This window comes from Rhagoletis zephyria, unplaced genomic scaffold, assembly GCF_001687245.7.
Source record: "Rhagoletis zephyria isolate East Lansing unplaced genomic scaffold, Rhagoletis_zephyria_1.1 Rzeph_scaffold_06459, whole genome shotgun sequence".
Taxonomy (NCBI): Eukaryota; Metazoa; Arthropoda; class Insecta; order Diptera; family Tephritidae; genus Rhagoletis; species Rhagoletis zephyria.
In genome coordinates, this window is record NW_016163542.1 from 6,544 (window position 1) to 22,056 (window position 15,513).

Here is a 15,513-nt window from a genome sequence, read left to right on the forward strand (position 1 = left end):
GTCAGCACTACGCAAGCTTTGGTCCTCCCGCAGGAGAGGTCCAAAATTACCTTACTGTTGTTATAGTTGACGCCCCTCACCTGGCGCCTGTAGGTCCACGGCCACCGCATGATGCAAGTTGACTGGGCCACTGCTAAAGCTGGTGAATTCATAATTGGCGCTCGTCATCGATGTCCGAGAGCCGTACGTCACCCTCGCTTCCTCTATCGAGTTCGAGACTGCCAATGTCCGCTAGGAGCTCCTGTGTGGTGCGCACGTATTCAGTGGTACTCACAGGAGCAGGTGCCTGTGCTCATTCTGGTGGGTGGTTGGACGGTTGGCCGTGGTCGACTCGGTGGCAGGGGCAGCAGTGGAGCCAGGGGCCTCGTCGGCATGCATGTCTTGCGACTCAGTCTTCTTACTGCCTATCGTCTTTTGCCGCCATGGCCTGTGCCTGACATAAATATACCGAAAGTTGAAGTCGAATCCAGGCCTCTTGATGCTGACATGCGACGCCTCATCGATATTCAAGTTGAGCCTGAGACCATTGTATTCAGCGCCGCATGAAACCGCCTTCCACGCAGCCGTGTGGATGCCCTCGTTCTGGACCTGGATGAGTCCCAGCACGTACTCAGCCGATTTCTCGGCGCCTCTTGGAAGAAACACCGAGATGTTTTGCACCCCTCTGTGCATAACACGGGCTCATTTCACCCTTCAATGACAGGTGCCTTTTCTGCCAGCCAAGCTGCGGTCCGCCCATTTTTGCAGTCCACAAGCAGCATGCATCGCAAAAGACCAGTGGGTGCTTCCACCCTTTAAGGACCTCGTCCATGATGGTACCTTGGAGTCTGGTTAAGTCCTCAGGGCATAGGAGCAGCAGCAGGGTAATCACAGGGCGGCATAGCCACCCGGATTCCTGTAAGAGCATCTGAATAGCTAGGCTGCTGAGTGGTTCCTTCCTGTGACCGACCGCGGCCCGCAGACCCATCCACGCCTCTAGACTCTGTCGGAGGGCGTAGGAGGCCCAGCTGCCGTTTGGGGGACGGTGGCTCAGGTGGTGTAACCTGTAATCTGGTGCGTTTTGGTGTAGCTGTTGATGTTGCGGTTAAGGTACCTGTGGGTTTCCCGCTTCTCCACCCAATGGGTCTACAAATAAATCCAAATTTCATATAATGGCAATTTTCAGGAATACAATTATTATCGCTTTTTGGTATCTCAGTAAAGTAAAATTTTCACCAAACTTGAACATATTGACCCCTAACCGCCTAAAAGATGTAAGAAACATTTTTTTTCGAAATTTTGTGCATTCCTGCAATAAAAAAGAAAAAAAATTTCTTTTTGGCGGTTATGAATCGATACGGGTATATAAATTTCGATTACGCCTGAATAAGACTTCTTTACTTGTTTTGTTATTATATTAGTTAAAATTAATTTGAAACCACAGATTTCTACCTGTACTGTACCTTCAGCATCATTCTCCAAAACCTCTTTGGGAAATTTACATACTGTTACTCCCGCAAACGTAGTTGACGGCGAAAATAAGTTTAGGCGTCTTTTTTCGCTGTCAACATATGTTAAGAGCATTTCTTTGATGCAGTTTTCTATGTATATCGTTTTTTAATGTTTTGTTTTCAATAAACACCAGACTCCCTGAGGAAGATGCGAAAAACATCGAAACGCGTATTAGAAAAAGGTACATTGTTTGCTTTTTCTTTAACCGGCCGAAAACCTCCTTAAACTACGCCATAGGAAATTTAAAACTCGCCGTTGAGACATAAAAACTATATTACACATGTTTTTAATTCTTTATTAATTTCTATCGCAAGTGGGAAGTTTTTTGGGAAGTATGTTAACTACATACAAGAATTGTTATATTAGGAAAAGTAGTTAGCAAATCATTAATATCTTGCATGTAATAGATCCATTAGTACAAAATTTTTGTACATGAAAGACGAAATACGTAGCTATCGATTGGCATTATCAAGTTCGGCCTACGAGGAATTTATTTTTTTGCTTCTGGTAGGCTCTTTTCAGGAAATGCCCATTTACATATGGACATATTTACGTACTTAATTACATACACAAATCTTCAATATGCTCGCTACGGAGAATGATCGAGTAACGAGATAACACAGTTTTACGACAATATTAGTGATGAAATATCGTTCTTAAAAACGTCGATGCTCCCACAAACAAACAAGATCGATTTAAAAAAAACATCGGTAAATAAAAAACGATGTACATAAAAAGAATATACCGCAAAAAATAGTTATTTGATGGAATATATCCATTTTTAAATAAATATAAGGAAAAGAAACCTTTATAATCTAGTCCCCAAAAGCTTATTTCTGTCCTGAGAGCAGACAAAGAAGGGGTTTAAAGGTATTTTTCTTAAAACATAAAGAAAAGAAAAAAGTGATCGTAGTGGCATAGAAAAGAAACTGAACTTTTCCTAGATTTGTGGGAAAAACAAGAACAACAAATTTAACAGCTAATAATCCAAACTTTGAGTGTGTATACGGGGTGATAAACAAACGCGCTTTGATCGATTATATTTACTCTACATGGGTGTAGCAAGGTTGGTGCAGGGGGGAGGCCCGAGTTTTTCCCTATACATATGTGTATAATATACATAATAATAATAATAGATTGGAGCTTACACATATGTTAGTGTTTGGACGAGCTTCTCCTCCGATTTGTGGCGTGCGCCTTGATGTTGTCATACAAAGAGGATGGACCTATAGTTTTACGCCGACTTTAATGAGAAGCTGTTTTTCATGGCAGAATTACACTCGGAGGTTTGCCATTGCTTGCCGAGGGGCGACCGCTGTTAAGAAAAAACCTTTTTATTATTACCTCCCTTTTATTAGCTCGGGATGTAACTATGTAATATTGATGCGCCTAAAAGATGCAGCGATTTCTGTTCTCAACTTACATAGCTGATGAAAGTACGAATGGAAATTATAATAGCGAGGTTTTGGTTTTTTAAGCTATAATTTTTTATTTCTAAATTTTTTTGGGATGTTGCTTTGTATAATATATAAATAATAGTACTCTGAAACCCTAGCTAAATAGTTTTGAGCACCCATCCCCACAAACTTACATATGGATGTACATACTTTTACTTAATTACAAATAATAAATACATAAAACTTCACTTAGTCCTCAAAAGCAAAGCAAGTCTAGAAATCTAACCAAGGTCCGATAAAACATATTACCACTTGTCGGAATGAATGAACGGTTTCGATGTTTTTCAATTTTGTCTTCGATGTATCGGCGATATATCGTCCAGAAAAATATCGATGTATCGTTTGCATTCCCAAATATTATACCATGCTGGTTTGTTTTGGTGCACACTTCTTTGTTTTGGTGCACACTGCTTTGTTTTGGTGCGACTATCAACTAAAACATAAAGAACGCTCGGTAGAGGCCTGTTTACTCAGCGATTGTTGTACGGGTGTTGTAATACATACATAGTAGGAATGTTAATCCCGAGATCCCGGACTTTTTTAGGTTCCAAAAATCCCGGGATTTTTGGCGAATAATCCCGGAATTCTCGGGATTGGTAATTTGCACTGATGCCAATAATAGAAACTTCTTTTCTTGACCAGTATTGGCTATAATTCTTTATTTTTATTTAATAACTAATATTTTTTATAAATGTCTAGCTCATTATACATATAACACCGTGCGATAGTAAATTGTACACACAAAAATCAATATATTCGTGAAACCATGGGCCAAGTGTAGTAAAATTGCGTTTTTAGTTTTTCACTCTGCGTCAGTAATTCAGAAATAATTAAAAAATCCAGTGTAATGTGCTTAGAGAAGAAGTATAGGTATCAAATTAAAGAGAAAATTCTGTAGAATTTAGTCATATTCAATTTTTTGGTGCATAAGGCCCAGTAAGTATTGAACATGTCTTTATAAAATTTTATCCTTGAAAGTTGGCAATATTTGTTTTTGCAAAAATTATATGTTAAGGACTTATATAAACTAGATAGCATCCTCGAATTTCGTCCTTCTAACTTTACCAGTTTAAAAAATTACCTAACTCGGTAGGATCTAGCTAAGAAATTTACTGAAAATCATTGAAATCGGACAATAGCCACGCCCACCTCCCATTTAACGGTAATTTACAGAAACACGAAAACTGCGATAAATCAGTAACTACTGAAGCTAATTGACTCAAAATCGATTAGTGCAATGACCACTGAGCATAAAATTAGACTAAATATTATAATAGACTATTATAAATTTTTGGATTTGGGGGCGGCGCCGCCCACTTATGACCACAAATGTGTATCTCGGTAACCGATTTATAAATTTTTCCCAAACTTCGTGTATTTAATAACCTAGGTACGAAAAAGCAATTCGTTGTAAATTATTCAAATCAGACTCAAATTGCACCGGTTTCCCGTATAACGGTAAATTTCGGATATACGACAACCCATATATTTAAATAACTGAGGTCGTAAATTTACTCCAAGTTAATACTTACAACCATGATAAAAACATTACAAGGTTAATTCATTCTCTCAATTCGCCAGCCATGATTTTTTTTCTGACGTTTCTTAGCATTTAAAATCATATAAAATTGAAAATAAAAAAACATGAAAATGTTCACAATTCTTGTTGTTTCAGAGTAAAAATGGGAATGTCTGTGTGAGTTTGAGTTTTGAATTTTTATATTATATTGCTGGCAAACGTCAGACTGCCTCTCAATGGTTTTACCTTGTTATGTTTTTATCATGCTTACAACAATCTCTTAACAATAAATAAAACTGCTATAGACTTTTAGGTAGTTTAAAGAAAGTTGGAACGCCAATAGTTGATACCTGCACCGGGTATATAAAATTCGGTTTCGCTCGAACTTATACTTCTTCACTTATTTTATTCTACATTGCATTGAAATTTTTAAACAATTTTTTGGAATTAATCATATCTTTGAAAGTACTACGTCCTTTAAATAAATCCTGACGTCAGAGAGAAATAATAAAAATGCCACTTTAAATAAAAAAATGGTTTTCAAACCCATTTATTTATTATTTCCCAGTCGGAAAAATAGTAATGCATTATATGCGTAATAAATAATATAATGTATTTCTTATGAGTTCTCGATTATATTACAGCTAACTATGTAATCAGCATTCTAATGTATTCAAAAAGTTCCAAATATTTCATATTAAAACACATTCATTTCTCGATACTAGGTAATGCAAAATTGAATGCCCCACTTTTCTTAGGACAAAATGCATTTTCGAATGTGAAAAGTGCTGTTTTCTGATTATTTTTACACTTACTATACATAACATTTTCCCACTAGGTTATTTTATGGTAGGAGAGCTTCTCAAACAATATAGAAGCAATTTGTTCGATTTACGTTGTTGAAAATTAATGGATTTCTAAATCCCGGAACTAATCCCGGGATTGTGATAATGACATCCCGAAAATCCCGGGATCATAAAAAGCGAAAAAATTAACATTCCTAATACATAGATAACAAGTTCTTTTGGCCTAGTCTCGCTGTTTGTCGGGTATAAAAGCGTGTAGCGCCTAGCTGAAAAGCGTCAGTTGCTCGTGCCCAGAGTAAATGGAAAGATCAAGTGAACAGAAAGTCAGTGGTCTAAGAAGCAAATTAAATTTTGACAAAAAACTTTGGAGAAACATATGAAAATAAAAAACCTTAACTCAAAAAATTGTGATTTATTTTAATAAAAAATTAACAGTTACAAAAGTAGAAAATCGGCAAGTTTTGAAAAATGCCTGATATAATTGAACAACCAAAAGAAACGTAAGTATAAAATTCGTACAATTAACAGAATGTACAATATGCACATTTTCATTTTGTGTCACGTGCATTTTGTTTGCATAGATTTCCCAGGCGAACAGTATTGACTGTTGCATTCAAAGGAATGATGAGTGAAAAAAGGAAAACAATGAATTTGAAGTTCTGAGATTTACTGCAACACTTGAAGCGCTTGCATATACGTACATACATATGTATTTCAATAGGATATTTTAATAAATATTGTCGATCATACATATGCACGTAGATGTTAAATTCTGCAATTTATGTTATAAGAGTAGTCCACTTGCAAACAGCGTTATGTGATTTTGTAATAGTAAGCCATAAATTTAAAAAATCTACTACGACAACAAGTAACATCGAAATTTAATCTTTTTTTATTACCTGAAAATTTGGATAAATAAGAGCCTAATAACATTATAACATAAGACTTATTTGAAACGATTTTTTGAGAATATAGAAAGATTTTGCACTGTGTTATTAGAGGAAATGAAACTACTTTAAATACTGGTACGTTACTCACCAAAAATTGTAAGTGGGCTACTCATATATTCAGTTGAGTAAATGAACACAAAAACAATTAAAAAAAACTATGTGCAACTAGTACACTCACCTACAAATGCTGTAAAAACTAACAGTTCCTGATTCATTCTGACTCTTTATAAAAAGTTTAGATGTAGCTCGTTTTCTGGAAGATTGTTACAATAAAAAACACAATATCTATTAGCTAAGTATACAAGAATGGCCCCTCTTTTATGTTGTTTAAAAAATCATAACGGCATCTGTATATTTAGAAAGTAAGAATGCAAAGTCAAGTTTTTGAATAGCTTTATCCTCTGGATTATATCGAACATGGCATTTTTCGCCACTGGAGNAAATACTGGTACGTTACTCACCAAAAATTATAAGTGGGCTACTCATATATTCAGTTGAGTAAATGAACACAAAAACAATAAAAAAAAAAACTATGTGCAACTAGTACACTCACCTACAAATGCTGTAAAAACTAACAGTTCCTGATTCATTCTGACTCTTTATAAAAAAGTTTAGATGTAGCTCGTTTTCTGGAAGATTGTTATAATAAAAAACACAATATCTATTAGCTAAGTATACAAGAAAGGGGCCATTCTTTGTTGTTTAAAAAATCATAACGACATCTGTATATTTAGAAAGTAAGAATGCAAAGTCAAATTTTTGAATAGCTTTATCCTCTGGATTATATCGAACATGGCATTTTTCGCCACTGGAGGAAAAGGTTTTCTCACATGGACCTATCTAAATGCATTTTGGAAGTAGATTTTTTGTCTGTTTTCTTTTCTTTTGTTTTTTGTTACGAGGCATTTCATGTCACCGTGGCAACCTCTATGCGCGAGCTCTAAGGATTTAGATGAAAGTCGAAGAGATTGAAGTTCTAGGTGACTTGAATATACGTGTAGCATATTTTGCCGATATGACGTAGGGTTGCCTATTTACACGGGACTTAAATTTTAAGAAAACGTCATACATACCTCTCTTTAAAGTGCTGTATCTTGGAAGCGTTTTATTATTTTTATTTCTTCCGTCTTATTATTGGCTTTAATTATAAATTTTTTACATTAATGTGTAACTTATAGCATTTTTTTTATTTTTTTTTACATAAAAATGTTATCTATAGTTGACATTATAAGAGCTCTGAAATCACGAAAATCACGTAAAGTAAAGGAATTTAACTTTGTTGCAAGTTCACATGGGAAATCTGCGACGGATTGGAGGAAATTTTAAGAGACTAGCAGCTAGATCAAGTCTTCAGCTCTCGACGTCACAACAAATTCTTACACCCGAAACACTCTGGGGTAAGATCCTGTGGATTGGTAGTACGCATTTCTAGCCACTACCCCACAGCGGCCGCCTAGAGTCGTAGATGATAGATGAGTAGGGTAAGCACTGCGACCAGTAGGTCTAGAGTGCCTATAGTCTTAACTTCAAAACCAACGATCTTATTACACTTAACAAAAAGAAGAGAACGTTACATAGTACATATGTGTTGGAGGTTTGTTTTTTTTTTGCTTCTCCTGTAATTAATGAAAAACATCAGTTAGTGCATTTCTATATGTATTTTAGCAACGATATGTACATATGTACGTAAATACGTAAATAGGTTTCATCAATTCGAATGGGAAGTGGTTTTGTAACTCACAGATAATTTTCGTTTTGTTTTTCATTTTAGGCCATTTGGCAACTGCACGACACTGCAACGAAATAAGAACCCGCAGACTAGTTGTGGATTGTATAGCCATATTCGTGGCACAAATGTTTCTTACGGCAATGTCTCCAGTCTGGCACCATCAGTCAAGTCCTTCATAGAAGAATCTGTAGCGCTTTGCCAACCTGACGAAGTGCATATTTGCGATGGTTCAGAAATGGAAAATAAAATGCTATTGAGGAAAATGCTAGACGAAGGAACCATTTTTCCTCTTCCCAAGTACGAAAATTGCTGGCTAGCCCGCACCAACCCCGCAGATGTTGCTCGGGTAGAATCGCGTACTCTTATATGTACTGAACAACGAGAGGAAACCATCCCTACGCCGAAGGAAGGTGTACAGGGAACACTGGGTAATTGGATTTCGCCTTCTGACTTTGATCGGGCTATTCAAGAGCGTTTTCCAGGATGCATGAAAGGCCGTACAATGTATGTGGTCCCCTTCAGCATGGGTCCTTTGGCCTCATCATTTTCTAAGATTGGAATTGAAATCACCGACTCAGCCTATGTTGTTGCTTCTATGCGCATAATGGCTCGTGTGGGTACATCCGTTCTAGAGCAAATACGAAAACAGGAGGAATTCGTGCGGGCTTTACACTCAGTAGGTACACCTTCTAGTGGTGTTGTGGAAAATCCTTCGTGGCCTTGTGATCCAGAGCGGACAATCATTTTGCATAAACCTTCTGAAAATTTAATAGTCTCTTACGGTTCTGGATATGGAGGAAATTCCCTACTTGGAAAGAAATGCTTTGCACTGCGAATTGGAAGCACCATCGCTAAACGCGAAGGTTGGTTAGCAGAACATATGCTGATTTTGGGCATTACAAAACCCAATGGCGAGAAGAAATACATTACCGCTGCATTTCCCTCCGCTTGCGGCAAAACTAACTTGGCTATGTTAAATCCCTCGCTTCCTGGTTACAAGGTAGAATGTGTTGGTGACGATATCGCCTGGATGAAATTCGATAATGAAGGTGTTTTACGTGCTATTAACCCAGAAAATGGTTTCTTTGGCGTTGCTCCCGGAACTTCAGAGGAAACGAACCCTATCGCCATGGCAACAATATTCAAAAACACTATTTTTACAAATGTGGCCTACACTTCAGACGGCGGTGTTTACTGGGAAGGCATGGAGAGCAGTCTTGCACCCGGTGTACAAATAACCGATTGGCTTGGTAGACCCTGGACCAAAGAATCAGGCAAACCGGCCGCTCATCCCAATTCTCGCTTTTGTACTCCAGCTGGCCAATGCCCTATTATTGATTCACATTGGGAAGATCCACAAGGTGTTCCAATTAGTGCAATTCTGTTTGGAGGTCGCCGTCCTGCTGGCGTGCCCTTAATATACGAATCTCGCAGTTGGACTCATGGCGTGTTTGTTGGAGCTGCTATGCGCAGCGAATCAACTGCTGCAGCTGAGCATAAGGGTAAAATAATAATGCACGATCCCTTTGCCATGCGTCCGTTCTTTGGGTATAACTTTGGGCACTATGTGCAACATTGGTTAAGTATAGAAAACCAGGGAAAAGTGCCTAAGATTTTCCATGTGAATTGGTTCCGAAAAAGTTCCAATGGAAAGTTACTTTGGCCTGGCTATGGGGAAAATTCGCGTGTTTTAGAATGGGTCTTGCGCAGTTGCAGTGGGGAGCGATGTTACACTGATACTGCCATTGGTAGAATACCGGCCAAGGGTGACCTCAATTTGGATGGTATGCAACAAGTCGATTATGAAGAATTGTTCTCTTTGCCAAAACAATTTTGGTTAGAGGAGGTTTCACAAATACGTAACTACTTTGGAACCCAAATAGGATCAGACCTGCCCTTGGAAATATACAATGAGCTAGATGAGCTGCAGGAGCGTATCTTAAAAAGTTGAGGTGGCATTTTATTAATAATTTATAATTTATTTTAAGTATATGTGAAATGTTGAAGAGTAAAAATAGGAAAAGAGAAGAAATTATAAAAAATATATATATTTATGTATATACATAAGTATGTATGTATATATTTATTTATATGTATCATTTTGTACAAGCAGGGCCATTTATAAAAAAATTTCGAATTTAGATATGCTTAGGAATTAGTTATATGTACATACCATCATGGGCGTAGCCAGAACGAAATTTAGGGGGGCGCCCTATACATTTTTTTTTTTCAAAACCAATAATTATACTAAACAAATTGTTATTATAGCTTAAAATTATTGTAACCAATATGTTGTACACAAACACATAAATAGAAGTTCAAAAAAGTTGATATAAAACTATTCATCGATTTAAATAATTAACTTTTTACTGCGCATGTTTTTTTACGAGGAGTAACCATCGAAAGCCTAACCCCGTCAGTGTGAGACTTTAACCAAAACTAAACCTCCTACGGTCATGTACCGTTCCCCACCGTCAAGTATTTCGTCGGGACAATCTGTGTGACTGCTAAAGTTATAGATCTAATGATGCACAAAAAATATGCATACTTAGAATTTTGAATACCCCCTCACAATCTGGACTTAAGGTATAAAAACGCGTTTTTTATAGTTTGAGCCTTTATTTTTGTTTATCCGATGAAAACTATACACGTACACCGTAACCGCAACCCTCAATACGTGCAACTCCTTGATTAATGCAACTCTCTAAAACAAAACATTATATATTAGAGTCCGACCGATTAATCGGCATCGGCATCGGCATCGGCTAGTAACGGCACAAAATTGAGCATCGCCATCGGCATCGGCATCGGCCTTTTTTCGCCGATTCTTTGCCGATTCTTTGGAATTTCTTTTCAAATGTTCAGGTGAAGCGACAGCCAACTTTAAAAAACATTTGCAGACAGCTCACAAAAATTATTTTTATGGAGAACACTGCCAGCAAAAAAAATTGCCAAAAATTAACGGGATTTTATAGCAGCTTGAAACTTGCACTTCATTATACTATAATGAAATGGTCTACAAAACTGCATACCAATATTCTGATTAAAAAGTTTGAAATTATGGTGAAAATAAGCTGAATTTTTCAAGTTTTTGTACAAAGTTTGAAATCTGAATTTATATGGTGTTTGTTGTATACCAGCTAGACTTTTATAAAAATAAATAATAAACATTAAATAGAAAAGACAAAATCGGTCAAAATATCGCAATTCTTTTATTTTGTGGACCACTATATGTATGTACATACATACGTACCTAGCATATAAGTTCTTCTGCATTGAGTGCAAAAGAGTGTATTTTAGAACAAAACGAAATGAAATTTTATGTTCCTAAATATTTTTTGCTTAGCACCATATAAAAAGGTGTTTTATGTAATGTACATAAATGTGATATATGTACATATATTTTTACACATACATATGTATGTATGTACATACATGTGTATGTAATGTTGTATAACAAGCCAATTAATTAAATTATTTCTTTTATTTTATTTTTTAACTCCGTGAAATGTACTGATTTTATGAATTAATACATTTATTTGTAATTTTTTATGGAATCGGCATCGGCATCGGCCGATTCTTTCCCCATAAGCCGATTAATCGGCATCGGCATCGGTACCTGAAAAAAATTTGGAATCGGTCGGACTCTATTATATATACCTTTATAAGTGCAACTATAAAACAATTTGACCTCAATACCTACAACTTTCTTTGTTTATGCATGTCGCTCACATAAAATTTAAACTTTTTGCATTTCTTTGGTTAACCAGTATTCTAGCAAAACTACAAAGTGGTGTTTCAGTTAAAGTGATGTGTGATGCGCAGGACCAAAGAAAATAAGCAGGAAAAAAGCAAATTTAAGCGCTTAGATAAACATTAAAACATTAGTAGATATGCTTCCAAATATGCTCGAAAAGCAACCAAAAATCTAAATACAGTTTATTGTTTGGTTTTTTTTTCAGTCTATTTCAAGGATTGGACGGAATTCGAAATTTTCATATTTCCAGTAGTGTTAATACATCGGTTTAGTTGTCATATTTTTAGGGTTTAGGGTTGCGTTAAATATTTAACACCAAGCCATAAAATCTGCATCGTTCGTTCGATTTTCAAAAATGAGGTGTCACGTGAAAGGCCTCGTCCTTCGGGTATGCATCGTAGCTTTAGTTCCATGAAAGGAGTTGCCACATGTTAGAAAATCGAATTCAAAATTTCTCTGCCGCAGATGTTTGCGTTAAATATTTAACACCGAGTCATAAAATCTGTATCGTTCGTTGGATTTTCAAAAATAAGGTGTCAAATGAAAGGGCTTAACCTGTAGATGTGTAATATGATTTTAGTTTTATAACGCGTTGCCATATATATGAAAATCAAATTCAAATTATTTATTAAAATAAATAAATATAATATATTAAAAAAGAAATGGTTTTGAATAAAGATGAAGATGAAGATGAAGATGAATATGAAGATTAAGATGAAGATGAAGATGAAGATGAAGATGAAGATGAAGATAAGTAGGCTGTTATGATCGAACTGTAATTTTCGCAGAAGATTTCAACGTCAACTTTTTGCTGGCCGAATCTGATGAACTGACAAAATTTTTTAAAGAAAAATTTCCTCTAGAAATGGTTATTGGTGAAAATGATCGAAAAACCAAAGGAGCGGCTACCATTGAAGCGGGTTCTTCCAAAAATATTAATAATATTTAAATAAAACATTTCATATCTTACTTTAGGTGCCACAATCTACTAGTGGACATTGTAGATATCAGAGTTGTGAAAAATTTATTAAATTTTTTAATGCATAACATTTTAATGTAAATGAAAAGGATTAATGCATTAATTTTTGATATTTAATGTAAATGACAATTTCAATGCATTAATTTCGAAGAAATAATGCTAATGATTTTTTTTGTATTAACATTTAAATGTTTAAATGAATGCTATTGCAATAATTTATTGCATTAAAATTATAACAAGCATTAAAAACCCATTAACTAATTTTATTTTGAAGTAAAAAATCTTTGCTGACATTGAGGGTAGAATTTTAAGGTCAAAAAAGATAATGACGGACGTTAAGGCTAGTTTTCACTATGTCAAGTTCAATGGCATTTGTCGTTAAATAGGTAAAATCACATTGTCAAATGGAACTAAAAAACGGTTTATTGATTGATTTAGATCAGAGTAGGTCCACAGTCGTGTACATGCGCTGCTAAACTGGCTATCTGTCCGTTTTTGGCTCATACTTAATATATGTAATCGGTATGCATCAACAATCAACATAATAATCTACAAAAGCACCCTGCGTTGCATGCACATTGGCTTTCATTTTCATAAAACATCTAACAATGTTTAGAAGAATTTTCTACAAATACACATAATATAATGAAGCTGAAAAAACTATTAGTATCTAATTATTCCAAGTCCTTCCAAAAGCGGTTATTTATATTTTACAAGAAAAAAAAATTAATGGTTTTTAATAATGCAAACGAGCAAAAGTATTAAACATTTTAGTGCATTAAAATTTGGTCATTAGCATTAGCTTGGATAATTTAATGGAAAAAAAATTTCATTAGCATTACATTTTTCAGAATTAATGCATTGAAATATTCATTTGCATTAAATTTCATAAATTAATGCATTAATTTTTTACATTAACATTATTGCTTTAAATACCATTAATGCATTAAATAATTAATGCATTTTTCACAACTCTGGTAGATATGTATGTTTTCTCAAACACAAATAATAATTACACTTTGCAGTTGGTTATAACAAAAAAAATATTAAAAATTTTAAATAAATATGTTTTTTGTATGCTAGAAAATATGTACATGGGTACGTATAATATGTATTCTTTCTTTCTGGCATTTCTGAAAGTAAGTTTCACTTCTTCCGCGCGTAGGGACTACACAATACAATATACCTTAGAAGTGTTACCATTTTATTTGTAGGCATTTATCAAGAATTATGTTTATTCTGTTTAGTCGCCGGAAAGCAAGGACCGCAATCGTTCTGGTGATTAATTTAACGGTGGTAATGTAACTTTGATCCTTGGTGTCTCCGACTGACATCAGTTGACGATTTTTACCAATAACTCGACTCCAGCGCCACTTTTTGTGCAATAGAAGATATTGTCCCTACCTTTACCAATATATTTATGTTTCGAATATGAACCAAATCGGACAATGAGACAAATCGGCCACGCTTACCTTGCCTGGCGGTGATGTCAGTATTTATTTTACCGAGGACATCAACCAAACGGGCAGAGGCATCATCCCTTTTAAGGGTCCGGATACTCCAGGTGCATACCCTCAAATCATAGTCAATCAAAAGAAGGGGGTATCATCCGAGGCATGATTTTTTCATTGGGTACGGTTTGGTCGCTACCCAGGGGATACGTAAGCAAACAAATCACTTCCGGCCACTCCCAAGTGATTGCCAAAAGCTTTGCAGTACTGGGAAATTTACAGAACATAGTGGTCAAAGGCAAATATCTCAACTAAAACCTAATGTATTTTCTAAATTCATAGCTCTACATACTTGTATACCAAATAGACGGACAAGACGTTATTGTAAATAAAAAATAAAAATAAATAAATTTTCCGTATACTACAGGGTCAGGATCTGGAGTATTTTTTCGAAGTTAATAGGGATAAGCTTCACTTTTACTTTAGGGGAATATGCTTCGGTCTTCCAGTCTGAGTATTTGCAATCCCCAAAGCCATAGACTATGTGGTGGAAAATAGGTGAAGGGGAAGCCCAAGCTGCAGTTAAGGTATTGGCCAGCCCTTTATCTAAGTACTTTTAAACTAAATAGTTCGGCAATGCAAGTCTCGACTAAATTATGTTGGTAAATATAACGATCTTGCTTTAGTCTGGATGCCGGGCAACTCAGGAGTGCCTGGAAATGAGACATCTGACCATTTGGCCACAGTTGGCTTAGACCCCTATCCGCAACCAGTTATAGCACTCCTCACTTCGGTCATCGAAGCCACCATCAGAAACTGGGTGGATACTTCGCTCAGCAATGACTGGGAGCCATCGAGTGGATGCAGGTGGGCAAAACTCATGTGCCTTCAATCTCAGAATGTCTCTCTAGTTTTTTCCTCTCACTGAGAAGACGGGAATGCTGACTGGTCACTTCACGTGGCACAAACACCTGACTGTGATACGCGTAAATGACAACTCCATTTGCCCATCCTACTTTGAAGAGGATGAGGCGGTGGAACACTTCTTGAGCTTCTTGCTTGCTTGTTTGTTTATCATCGATTTATCTAGATTCGGTCTTTTGCTTTTTGTCAGTTTCTGAATTTAAAGTTTGGCGTAAAAAGCTTTGCAACTTTGTTGTTTCAAGTTTTGTGTTTTAAAAATGCGGGTGACGAATATTTTTCGCATCACTTTAAAACTCAGAGCGATAAAAATAAAAATGATGCCATCAACACAAATAAACTATTTGACAAATACATCACATGCAAATTCACGAGTGAACCGAATATATGAGGAGTTTATTTATTGCTCTTAAAAAATATAACTCCTCAAAGCGAGATAGTTTTCTCATGGCT

The 15,513-nt window shown here is 35.9% G+C and overlaps 1 protein-coding gene across 1 annotated transcript; it reads left to right on the forward strand.

Moving 5' to 3' along the window:
- Positions 1-5,532: 5,532 nt before the first annotated feature.
- On the forward strand, positions 5,533-10,038 carry Pepck1 (Phosphoenolpyruvate carboxykinase 1). Its single transcript, XM_017629054.1, has 2 exons — positions 5,533-5,773; positions 7,995-10,038. The coding sequence occupies exons 1-2, from the start codon at positions 5,742-5,744 to the stop codon at positions 9,901-9,903; spliced, it is 1,941 nt and encodes a 646-aa protein (XP_017484543.1). The 5' UTR covers positions 5,533-5,741; the 3' UTR covers positions 9,904-10,038.
- The last annotated feature ends 5,475 nt before the right edge of the window (positions 10,039-15,513 follow it).